Source organism: Pelobates fuscus, chromosome 9 (assembly GCF_036172605.1).
Source record: "Pelobates fuscus isolate aPelFus1 chromosome 9, aPelFus1.pri, whole genome shotgun sequence".
NCBI lineage: Eukaryota > Metazoa > Chordata > Amphibia > Anura > Pelobatidae > Pelobates > Pelobates fuscus.
Genome location: NC_086325.1, coordinates 7,003,765 through 7,016,553, shown reverse-complemented (window position 1 = coordinate 7,016,553; position 12,789 = coordinate 7,003,765). Strand labels below are relative to the sequence as shown.

At 45.1% G+C, this 12,789-nt stretch overlaps 2 protein-coding genes across 3 annotated transcripts in view; both read left to right on the top strand.

Moving 5' to 3' along the window:
• DHX34 (DExH-box helicase 34) overlaps window positions 1-11,254 on the top strand; it is a 33,713-nt gene extending 22,459 nt beyond the window's left edge. The window contains exons 9-19 of one of the 2 annotated variants that reach the window (XM_063431043.1): window positions 190-291; window positions 1,694-1,927; window positions 2,095-2,265; window positions 2,926-3,037; window positions 3,124-3,159; window positions 3,510-3,619; window positions 4,349-4,621; window positions 5,061-5,237; window positions 10,010-10,142; window positions 10,622-10,770; window positions 11,177-11,254. In XM_063431043.1, the coding sequence (XP_063287113.1) occupies window positions 190-291; window positions 1,694-1,927; window positions 2,095-2,265; window positions 2,926-3,037; window positions 3,124-3,159; window positions 3,510-3,619; window positions 4,349-4,621; window positions 5,061-5,237; window positions 10,010-10,142; window positions 10,622-10,767 (1,494 nt within the window). In that variant the 3' untranslated portion in view covers window positions 10,768-10,770; window positions 11,177-11,254. Of the gene's footprint in view, window positions 1-189; window positions 292-1,693; window positions 1,928-2,094; window positions 2,266-2,925; window positions 3,038-3,123; window positions 3,160-3,500; window positions 3,620-4,348; window positions 4,622-5,060; window positions 5,238-10,009; window positions 10,143-10,621; window positions 10,771-11,176 lie in introns of both variants that reach the window. The other variant, XM_063431042.1, reaches the window with a different exon arrangement.
• Window positions 11,245-11,757, top strand: LOC134572224 (syncollin-like). Its single transcript, XM_063431044.1, has one exon. It carries the CDS (start codon window positions 11,331-11,333, stop codon window positions 11,724-11,726), a length of 396 nt encoding a protein of 131 aa, XP_063287114.1. The 5' UTR covers window positions 11,245-11,330; the 3' UTR covers window positions 11,727-11,757.
• Window positions 11,758-12,789: the final 1,032 nt, after the last annotated feature.

Sequence of the window (12,789 nt, the reverse complement as noted above, 5' to 3'; positions counted from 1 at the left end):
GAGGAACTGACCATTAAACATGTCACTGTCATTAGTACACTGTGACCCTGGGAGGGACCGACCATTAAACATGTCACTGTCATTAGTACACTGTGACCCTGGGAGGGACTGACCATTAAACATGTCACTGTCATTAGTCCACTTTGCTTCCAGGATAGACCAACATGTTTATGTGTTATGTGTATTTAGGTAAAATCCAGTCGAAGCAGTAACTCCAGGAAATGGTGTCGTCGGCGGGGACTGGAAGAGCAACGTTTGTACGAGATGGCCAACCTGCGGCGTCAGTTTAAGGTTGGTATTTGAGCAGTGTTTTGCAGTTTCTATGGTCCCCAAAATAATTCCATAAGGATCCACAGAATGAACATCTTTCTGTATATCATATTTCACCATTTTTTCTAGGTTTTAAGTGCATTTGTCATGTAAAAATTCCCCTGGTTTTGTCATATATTAAAGAGATGCTATAGTCACCAGAGCAACTACAGCTTATTAACCCCTTAAGGACACATGATATGTGTGACATGTCATGATTCCCTTTTATTCCAGAAGTTTGGTCCTTAAGGGGTTAAATTTGTTCTGGTGAGTAGAATCATTCCCTTCAGGCTTTTTGCTGTAAACACTGTTTTTTCAGAGAGAATGCAGTGTTTACATTACAGCCTAGTGATAACTTCACTGGCCACTCCTCAGATGGCTGTTAGAGATCCTTCCTGGGTCATGGCTGCCTAAAATGCATCCAAACATTCAGTGTCTCCTCCCTCTGCATGCAGACACTGAACTTTCCTCATAGAGATTCATTGATTCAATTCATCTCTATGAGGAGATGCTGATTGGCCAGGGCTGTGTTTGAATCATGCTGGCTCTGCCCCTGATCTGCCTCCTTGAATGTCTCAGCCAATCCTATGTGAAAGCATTGTGACTGGATCAGGCCACCACTTCTGATGATGCCACCCAAGCAGGCAGGCCAGCATCAACAGACTGGAATAAAGGTATGTTTTTACTATATTTAGGGGGACAAAGGGGCTAGATGGTGGTGTTTTTAACACTATAGGGTCAGGAATACATGTTTGTTTTCCTGACCCCACAGTGTTCCTTTAAAGTGTTTTCTACCAAAGTGTTTAATGGTAATTGATTTTACTTTCACTCCATATAAAGCACAAACCTCTATTTCTGTTAAAATAGATTAAAAAGTACCACCCCCATTACAGCCCTTTGCAGTTGTTTTGGTGGTAGTACGAAGTGTTAGCTAACACTCCCAGCCTGTCCTTGCCATACGAACATGGTGGAAATTGATATTGCGTATGTTGAACTGTAAATACTTTTGGCTAGTGTTTCAGCAAAACCCCAATTAGATTATTAAACTCTTCCTGTTTAGGGTTGTGATTCTAATTTAATTGTTTTACTGAGTGTAACACTGTTTAAAGGTGGGAAGAAGTCTCATGTGCATTAAGAACCACAAATCTGTGATCTCTAATAATTTAAGAAATTTACCACTTCTGATTTACTTTAAACAAAGCATCTTTAAATTTGATCAGGATTATGAAAGGGCTGGTATCGCTAATATTTTCACTGCCAATTGCATAGAAACTGTAGAAGGATTCTGTTAAAACACCCAGCTGTACCTGCCCAGCTTTGTGTTTGCCATGAGGTGGCATTGTCCAGTATGACGTGTCTTTTGTGCCTCATTGGATCTTTGTAGGCGCTGCTGAAAGACCACTGGATGCTGGAAGAAAGCGGCGTTCCCACCAGGGATCGCCATAGCCGACAGCGACAGCACAGAGAACGCAAGGAGCTGCACCAACTGAAAAGGCAACACGATCGCTCGGAGAAACAAAAACGCAAAGTGCTCAAACTGCAGGACCAGGATGGGGGATCTTCCAGTGATGGAGAGGAGCGGTCCCATGCTGATGGCACAGAAAGCGTGGACATTCAGGTAATTGTCTTGAATCATGTGATGCCATTCACGATCTCTCAGGCACGTCGTGATATGTCAGCCGAAGGCTAGAACCCCCACTCCCAGGACGGCACGCTGATGTTTATTAGACCATGGGGTTACTCTGCGGGCCTAACTTCCGTTATATATCTAATGCTTCCTTGCAGGATGTAAAGTTTAAGCTGCGGCACAATGTGGAGGAACTTTGTGCGTCTAGTACCGGCCAGGAGCTTTCAGGTTCCCAGCTGTCCCTGCTCAAGCTTATCGTGTGTCATGGACTGTACCCCCAACTGGCAGTGCCCGACAGTTTCAACAGCTGCCGCAAAGACTCCGACCAGGTTAGAATTCATACCTTACAATACCTGCAGAGAGCTCTGAAAAAATAACGTCACTATCATTAGGTCACTTTGTTCCCTTTAACCCATTAAACATGTCGCTGTCATTAGGTCACTTTGCTCCTACATGGGACTGTCCCTTTAACCCATTAAACATGTCACTGCCATTAGGTCACTTTGCTCCTACATGGGACTGTCCCTTTAACCCATTAAACATGTCCCTGTCATTAGGTCACTTTGTTCCTACATGGGACTGTCCCTTTAACCCATTAAACATGTCACTGTCATTAGGTCACTTTGTTCCTACATGGGACTGTCCCTTTAACCCATTAAACATGTCACTGTCATTAGGTCACTTTGCTCCTACATGGGACTGTCCCTTTAACCCATTAAACATGTCGCTGTCATTAGGTCACTTTGCTCCTACATGGGACTGTCCCTTTAACCCATTAAACATGTCACTGTCATTAGGTCACTTTGCTCCTACATGGGACTGTCCCTTTAACCCATTAAACATGTCGCTGTCATTAGGACACTATGCACATTTTCAGGATTTGTATAAAAATGTAAAATTACTTTTTCTTATCTCCTTCCATTATTTTTAAAAATCACAGAATTAGTTTACAGTTCTCTTCATGATTCTATCCCTTACTTTTCCATTAGGTTTTCCACACAAAGAGTAAACAAGGAATAGTTGTCCACCCCACCAGTGTCTTCTCCAGTAATCCTGAAATTCTTCATGTTGACAGCGTCCAAGAAGAAATGGCCGTAGCAGGTAATATAACCCATTCTGCCCAGAACATGGCATGACTTGCTGATTGGAACGCTCCTTTAAACATTTTTCTTTTTTGTATTTTACAGAAGAGAATTCTGTAGACAAAGAAGGCAAAAAACTGAGTGAGTTTGGCTTCTCCACTTACTTTTATTTTATCTCGGCATTTCTTTACATTGTTTATTGAGAGGCAAAAAGTGTGACCTTCGATCAATAGTTCTGGTGGATAAATGGAATAGGTCATTTAATGGTTATGATGACATTAGTGATGGGAAAAAAATAAAAACAGTGTTTGGAACAGTACGAGAACACGTGGTGAGACCATGGGAGACGTGGTGAGACCATGGAAGATGTGATCAGACATGGGGTGGGGACATACGGAGATGAGAAAATGAACGTTGTATATGTATTCTGAGTTTTCTGGTAACCGCTTGTTAACATTGGTTAGTACTGTTTGCAATTTCAGATCCTTTAGACTCCAGGAGGAAAGGACAGAGCACCAAGCATCAGATTGTGGGGTTTGTGTCCCTTCTGGAGACTAATAAGCCTTACCTAGTAAACTGCATGCGATTGCCAGCTCTGCAGGTCAGTACTTCTTTAAATTGCTAGATATGTAGGTTTTGTATCTGTGTGCCACTAATTAGAAATAAGTGATTGTTCATCACCCATCAACTGCACAAAATGCTCTTTATGGTAGTCATATGCATACTCTTCATCTAGATATATATTATTATATTAAAACATACAAGATCCAGCAAACTCGCCAAACACCAACATCAAGGCTCACAGAATGCAATTGTTTTTTTTAGAAAAAGGGGGGTTTAGTTACAGTAAGTGATCAAACATTGCATAAGCCTGCCACAACGTCAATGTAACCCATTCTTGGCAGGTCCTACTCTAGCAGCCTAATGTCTGCTCTTATGAGATTAAACCACTTACTTGGGAAATTCTTCCTTATTGGGACTCTCTGCAGGTCACGGCTAAATAGGACCAATACTTTCTATCTTTCTTATTATTTGTTTTTATATTGAAGACCTCTGATTTCGAGGAAGTTAAACATTTTACGCACAAGCCAGTTCTCTTTAAACCATTAAATGTAGAAAATGGGGTCAGGATCAACCCCCTCCCCCTCCCCCCAGTCTGTCTATTTTACCCTGAGATTTCCTGTTTGTGTTATTTTTACACAGTACCTGATCTAGTGAATTATCCCAAATCCACCCATTTCTTTAACTTCACAGAATGTAAACTGTATACCTTTTGTTGAATTGCGGCAGACTCAAATCTTGGTGGTAACGACTTTTTACTTTGTCCCAGGGTTTCTTGCTCTTGTCTCGATCTTTGGATACGAGCGCTGACTGCTGCCGCATTGTGTGCGATAGTTGGATGGAGATAGACATGATGGATCCTGAGGCGGCATTGCGTCTAATCTCCGAAGCTGTGCGTCTCAGGTTGGCCTGGGAGAAGCTGCTGAAATCGAGACTAGAAAAGACATCCAGTGTAGAGGATTTGCAGAGAGGAGATGATCGGAGGAAGAAGAAAGAGATTGATCGCTTGGGCTACGATTTAGTGGATTACATGAGATCAGAGGTGTGTTGGACACTGGAATGATCTCACACAATTTTCTATCTGTAACATCCTGCTGTCTCCGTCTCAATCAGGGTTTGTTTGAGGGTGAAAGTTATCATGTGGCTAAAAATCACTGTAATTATGTAATTCCGCATTACTGCTATCTGGATACAAAAAATCATCATACACAGAAAGTTCCAGATCTGTCCATAAATGTTTTAATTCTTAATGTCACAAACAGATTGTAACATTTTAACCTCCTTGAGGTTGTTTTGTTTCTTGTACGGCATGACAAGGACTTGAAGGAGGCCCACATTAAATTTATTGGACTGGCTATATCGTCCATGGGGCATTAGCTGCAACCTTTGATGCTGTAAATTGCCAAATGGAAAATATTAGTCTCGGTATGTGGTATGTGGTAGGTGCGTTGACGTGATGTGATGATTTAATCCCCCTGCAGGTAGCTTACAGTATGAGAAGACTGGCCGCATTGGAGACACAGAACCTGTACGTTGGACCCCAGACTGTAGTTTCCACTCCCGCCTTGCCTGGGGTGTTTGGTAATGTGGATATGAAGTTAGACCCTGTGAAAGGAGGCTATCGAGCCACCAGCTTCCTGACCTATAACTGTTTATTGGTAAGTGCACGGGAAACCAGGGTTCCTGTGACATCTCAGGTAGCATCACTGATTGTTAATAGGGCAGTTATTATTGCACACTGCACAGGCTGATGGGTAATTTCACACCTACCAGTGCATGCAGTGTGGGCTGATGGGTAATATCACACCTACCAGTGCATGCAGCAAGGGCTGATAGGTAATATCACACCCATGGCCAGATTAAGATCCCAGTGGGCCTGGTGCTGACAATTATGATGGGGCCTAATTACAGAATCTTATCGACCAAAAACACTAAAACAGTCATACCTCTCAAGCGTCATGTATCTGATGGAGTTGGTGTTGGAGGGAAACTCAAAGGATGCAGCTATAAGAAAACACATACTCTATGCTAATCTCTATCTAATTTATGCTTTCATCTTTCAAGTAAATTCATACTGCCTAACAGCAGTGTCCAGTGAAGCAGGAAGTCAATGGGAGGGGTAAAAGGGTGGGCCACTGACGCAAATCACGTGACCAGAACTGCCAAAAGGGGCGAAAATGCCCAAAAAGGGGGCATGTCTGTCCATAGAATTGGAAGGCCAGCCTGGCATCAGTGTCCCTATGTATCACAGTGTCAGTGTCGTCATGTCGCCCAGCCCCCTAGTCTCCCATTCTCTGTGTCCCTATTTCTCCCAGTGTCCCCATGTCTCAGTGTGTCCAGTGTCACTAGGATACTAGGGGACACTCAGAGACATGGGGACACTGAGAGACCAAGGGACACTGAGACACTTGGGGACACTGGGAGACATGGGGGCCCTGAGACACTTAGGGACACTGGGAGACATGGGGCACTTGTGGATACAGACATGGAGACACTGGGAGACATGGGGACACAGACATTTAGGAACACTGGGAGAAATGGGGTCACAGACACTAGGGATACTGAGACATGGGGACACAGACACTGGGAGACATGGGGACACAGACATTTGGGGAAACTAAGACACTAGGGACACCGAAAGACATGGGAACACAGACACTGGGAGACTAGGGGACACTGGGAGATGTGGGGACACAGACACTGGGAAACATCGGGGGAAATATGGACATAGACATGGGGACACAGACATTTGGGGACACTGGGAGACATGGGGACACTAGGGACACAGAGACATGGGGACACTAGGGACACTGGCTGGGAGACATGTGGACACTGGAAGATATGGGGACACTGGGAGATATGGGGACACTGAGAGACATGGGGATACAAACACTGGGAGACTAGGGGACACTAGGGACACTGGCTGGGAGACATGGAGACTCTGGGAGACATCAAGACACTGTGTCCCTAGTGTCTCCATGTCCCAATGTGTCTCCCTATGTCTCACAGCCTCCCCAAGTGTCTCAGCGTATCCATGTCTCTCAGTGTCCCCATGTTTCCCATTGTCCCCAAGTGTCTCAGTGTCCACACATCTCCCAGTGTCCCCTAGTGTCTCATAGAAACATAGAAACATAGAATGTGACGGCAGATAAGAACCATTCGGCCCATCTAGTCTGCCCAGTTTTCTAAATACTTTCATTAGTCCCTGGCCTTATCTTATAGTTAGGATAGCCTTATGCCTATCCCACGCATGCTTAAACTCCTTTACTGTGTTAACCTCTACCACTTTAGCTGGAAGGCTATTCCATGCATCCACTACCCTCTCAGTAAAGTAATACTTCCTGATATTATTTTTAAACCTTTGTCCCTCTAATTTAAGACTATGTCCTCTTGTTGTGGTAGTTTTTCTTCTTTTAAATATAGTCTCCTCCTTTACTGTGTTGATTCCCTTTATGTATTTAAATGTTTCTATCATATCCCCCCTGTCTCGTCTTTCCTCCAAGCTATACATGTTAAGATCCTTTAACCTTTCCTGGTAAGTTTCATCCTGCAATCCATGAACCAGTTTAGTAGCCCTTCTCTGAACTCTCTCTAAGGTATCAATATCCTTCTGAAGATACGGTCTCCAGTACTGTGTACAGTACTCCAAGTGAGGTCTCACCAGTGTTCTGTACAATGGCATGAGCACTTCCCTCTTTCTACTGCTAATACCTCTCCCTAAAAAATTCTTGACTCCAGGATATTCCGCAACAAGCTTCAATATTTGGTTCTTTGGAAAGGCTATGGTGAAGAGGATAGATCATGGGAACCAGTGGACAATATTCATGCTCCTGATCTTCTTCAGTCTTTCCATGCACAGTACCCTGCTAAACCAGGAAATAGGGCATCCAGAGGCTGCGCCTGTAGAGGTGGGAGTAATGTGAGGAACTGACTCTGCTGGGTTTCGAACACTGGTTTACATGCTGCTAAACCTCTTCCTTACCACTACACCAGCCTGCCTTTTTCTCAGTGTCCCCATGTCTCCCTGCTGCCTCTCCCCCCTTCCTTCACATACCTGAGCTGTAGTCTGTCTCTGCGTTCTGGACTCTCTGTGCTGTGTAGCTGCTCATCAGTGGATCAGTGAGTAGAGAGAGGCAGGGAGATGCTGTAACTTCCAATCCCTGCCTCTCTCCATACACAGTGACCCCTACTGGCCGGTGCTGATATTGCAGAGTAATCTTCATTTATACTGCGAAAAATATTTGCATTTGTATTGCCGGTATTACTGCAATACCGTCATGGCCAGGCAGCCTCAAATAAAATACCAGTCAGGTGGAAAACCTAAGAGTAGTGTGTAAAAAAAAAAAAAAAAAAAAAAATTTTTTTTTTTTTTGAAATGGGCATATTCCATGGGCCTGGGCCTGGACCTGGAGCTGCAGCTCCATCAGCCCCTATGTTAATCCGGCCCTGATCACACCTACCGGTACATGCAGCGTGGCCTGATGGGTAATATCACACCTACCGGTACATGCAGCGTGGCCTGATGGGTAATATCACACCTACCGGTACATGCAGCGTGGGCTGATGTGTAATATCACACCTACCGGTACATGCAGCGTGGGCTGATGGGTAATATCACATCTACCGGTACATGCAGCGTGGCCTGATGGGTAATATCACACCTACCGGTACATGCAGCGTGGGCTGATGGGTAATATCACACCTACCGGTACATGCAGCGTGGCCTGATGGGTAAAATCACACCTACCGGTACATGCAGCGTGGGCTGATGGGTAATATCACACCTACCGGTACATGCAGCGTGGGCTGATGGGTAATATCACACCTACCGGTACATGCAGTGTGGGCTGATGGGTAATATCACACCTACCGGTACATGCAGCGTGGCCTGATGGGTAATATCACACCTACCGGTACATGCAGCGTGGCCTGATGGGTAATATCACACCTACCGGTACATGCAGTGTGGGCTGATGGGTAATATCACACCTACCGGTACATGCAGTGTGGGCTGATGGGTAATATCACACCTACCGGTACATGCAGCGTGGCCTGATGGGTAATATCACACCTACCGGTACATGCAGTGTGCGCTGTTGGGTAATATCTCACCTACCAGTACATGCAGCGTGGCCTGATGGGTAATATCACACCTACCGGTACATGCAGCGTGGGCTGATGGGTAATATCACACCTACCGGTACATGCAGCGTGGGCTGATGGGTAATATCACACCTACCGGTACATGCAGCGTGGGCTGATGGGTAATATCACACCTACCGGTACATGCAGCGTGGGCTGATGGGTAATATCACACCTACCGGTACATGCAGCGTGGGCTGATGGGTAATATCACACCTACTGGTACATGCAGCGTGGGCTGATGGGTAATATCACACCTACCGGTACATGCAGCGTGGGCTGATGGGTAATATCACACCTACCGGTACATGCAGCGTGGGCTGATGGGTAATATCACACCTACTGGTACATGCAGCGTGGGCTGATGGGTAATATCACATCTACCGGTACATGCAGCGTGGGCTGATGGGTAATATCACATCTACCGGTACATGCAGCGTGGGCTGATGTGTAATATCACACCTACCGGTACATGCAGTGTGCGCTGTTGGGTAATATCTCACCTACCAGTACATGCAGCGTGGCCTGATGGGTAATATCACACCTACCGGTACATGCAGCGTGGGCTGATGGGTAATATCACACCTACCGGTACATGCAGCGTGGGCTGATGGGTAATATCACACCTACCGGTACATGCAGCGTGGGCTGATGGGTAATATCACACCTACCGGTACATGCAGCGTGGGCTGATGGGTAATATCACACCTACCGGTACATGCAGCGTGGGCTGATGGGTAATATCACACCTACTGGTACATGCAGCGTGGGCTGATGGGTAATATCACACCTACCGGTACATGCAGCGTGGGCTGATGGGTAATATCACACCTACCGGTACATGCAGCGTGGGCTGATGGGTAATATCACACCTACTGGTACATGCAGCGTGGGCTGATGGGTAATATCACATCTACCGGTACATGCAGCGTGGGCTGATGGGTAATATCACATCTACCGGTACATGCAGCGTGGGCTGATGGGTAATATCACACCTACCGGTACATGCAGCGTGGGCTGATGGGTAATATCACACCTACCGGTACATGCAGCGTGGCCTGTTGGGTAATATCACCTGCCGGTGGCCTGATGGGTAATTTCACACCTACCGGCACATGCAGCGTGGGCTGATGGGTAATATCACCTGCCGGTGGCCTGATGGGTAATTTCACACCTACCGGCACATGCAGCATGGGCTGATGGGTAATTTCACACCAACAGTACAGTGTGATTTGATGGCCTTCTTTCTCTATATGTCATTCTAGAACTTTTTCTTTTTTTTATACAGAACGACACTGACTTTTACAGCGACTGTCTGCGTTCGTTCTGGACGTGTCCCAACTGCGGCCTCTACATGCCGTTCACGCCCGTAGAGCGAATGAGTCACCAAAACTCCTGCATTGAAGAGGAGAGCGTAGCGGGTATGTGTGTCGCACCTGATTGATTTTTTTATTTTCTCACACTAGCCATTAAGATGACATTCTCAGTAATCTGCGTCTGGCTTCCTTCTGCTGCTCGTTCATATTGAGTTATGGTGTGCCCTGTGCATGCGCACCATGTCTGGTAGTAGAAATCTTAGAGAAAAACAAACTCTGTACGTTAACAGACACAAACATCAACGTTTCTAAATGTGTCCACCCTAGTGAACCTCTGGAAAGTCAGTATTACAGCTCTCTGTACGTGTCATGTAAAGTTCCAATAATTCTAATGAATTCTGTATACAAACTTGCAAAATAGAAAATCATTGTAAAAACGTGTGTATACCCTTACTTTGCAGAGGATCATTTAACGTTTGACATTCCTAAATCCAGAACTCAGTGCTAGCTAATATGATGGCTTAGGAAGTAGGGAGTTCAGAGATCACGATATCCATGAAACATTTGCTTTTTTTCACCCACAGAAAATGAGGAGCAGAACAACGAAATGGCGGCTGTGACTGCTCTACACCGAAACTTCCACTGCGACATCTGCCAGAAGGATCTGATGATGACCAGCACGGAAATCTTACGTCACAAGAAACAGCATTTGAGTGAAACAAATTCTTAAGCGGTAAGTATGCAGCAGGAGCCAGAGTTTGGCACCTTGCTCCGGTAATACATTTGCTGACATTAAATCTGTCTAATACATTGATACAGTTACACGTGCTCAATAAACTAGAATTCTGAAGGTATTTACAAACACAACAATGTTCCCTTGTTACTGTCACTGATCTTACTTTCTGATCTTACACAGAGCTACATGCTGCCCACAGATTGCTCTCGGTGTGTAGGTCACTATGATAAGCTTGTAGTGGTTATGGTGCTTAGACGAAAACATTCTTTCATCAAATGCAGAACAATCACATCCAGAATTATTAACCAAAGTGAGGATAGGTTACTCCCTCCTCTTATAAGTTACTTTGTAAGAATCCTCTCACCTGCTTTGCCTTATACATGCCATTTGTTCATTCTCTCAGGAATAATCTGTGCCCTGTAAACGGACCTGATCTCTAACCTGGACCTGTGAATAATCTCTCAAGGTCGCCAAACATTTTGAACATGAAGCTGTTGCATATATAACATACAGGGTTCTGTTACGTGTATGTAACATAAGCTGTTTGCTTGGCAGCCATGATGACCCTCAACTCTCTCCTCCTCCTGCCTCTCCTGTTTTGGGGCGTAATGGCTCAGTGCCCCTCAGCAGCTGACCTGGTGAATGACAGCGGGGAGAAACTCTGTGCCCGCATGTTTGAACACAGCAACATGTACTTTGATCAGTCGTGCGGTGGTAATTTTCTCGACGTCAAGAATGGTGATGACTTCCCTTACATGCCAACTGGCTGGCGGAAAAAGGCTTCATCGGTGGTTGTTGGAAACCGCTGTACCCTGAAAGTGTGGAGTAGAGGGGGCAAAAGGGGTAATACCCGTTCCTTCTCTGCTGGGATTGTCTACCAACTGAAGGATCTTAAAAATGGCCTGTCTGGGAACTGGAACGATGCCATTCAAGGTTCTTACTGCACCTGCTAAAAAGGACTCTGGGGAGAGGAGATTTCCTCCACGATTAACCACTCCAGGTCATTAAACATTTACTGATATACATGTCTCTGTGATTTAATACTAAACTACGTGGCACCTAGTATGATTATTTAATTGTTTGTATGTGAAGCAAAGTTTGTAAGTAAGTTTCAAAGGGGAATTTTAATGGCATAATTCAAGGGACACTCCAGGCTCCCACACATGTTAGGTGCACTGTGTAGGTTAGGTTACAGTTAGTTATACTGGGTGGGTTTGTATTATTAAAGGGACACTCCAGGCTCCCACACACGTTAGATGCACTGTGTAGGTTAGGTTACAGTTAGTTATACTGGGTGGGTTTATATTAATAAAGGGACACTCCAGGCTCCCACACACATTAGATGCACTGTGTAGGTTAGGTTAGAGTTATACTGGGTGGGTTTATATTATTAAAGGGACACTCCAGGCTCCCAGGCTCCCAGGCTCCCACACACGTTAGGTGCACTGTGTAGGTTAGGTTACAGTTAGTTATACTGGGTGGGTTTATATTATTAAAGGGACACTCCAGGCTCCCACACATGTTAGATGCACTGTGTAGGTTAGGTTACAGTTAGTTATACTGGGTGGGTTTATATTGTTAAAGGCACACTCCAGGCTCCCACACACGTTAGATGCACTGTGTAGGTTAGGTTACAGTTAGTTATACTGGGTGGGTTTATATTATTAAAGGGACACTCCAGGCTCCCACACACGTTAGGTGCACTGTGTAGGTTAGGTTACAGTTAGTTATACTGGGTGGGTTTATATTGTTAAAGGGACACTCCAGGCTCCCACACACGTTAGATGCACTGTGTAGGTTAGGTTACAGTTAGTTATACTGGGTGGGTTTATATTATTAAAGGGACACTCCAGGCTCCCACACACGTTAGGTGCACTGTGTAGGTTAGGTTACAGTTATACTGGGTGGGTTTATATTATTAAAGGGACACTCCAGGTTCCCACACACGTTAGATGCACTGTGTAGGTTAGGTTACAGTTATACTGGGTGGGTTTATATTATTAAAGGGACAATCCA

Bases quoted from the DNA above. Each gene is read 5' to 3' on its own strand.
- LOC134572224 (XM_063431044.1), top strand. From the start codon at position 11,331: ATGATGACCCTCAACTCTCTCCTCCTCCTGCCTCTCCTGTTTTGGGGC.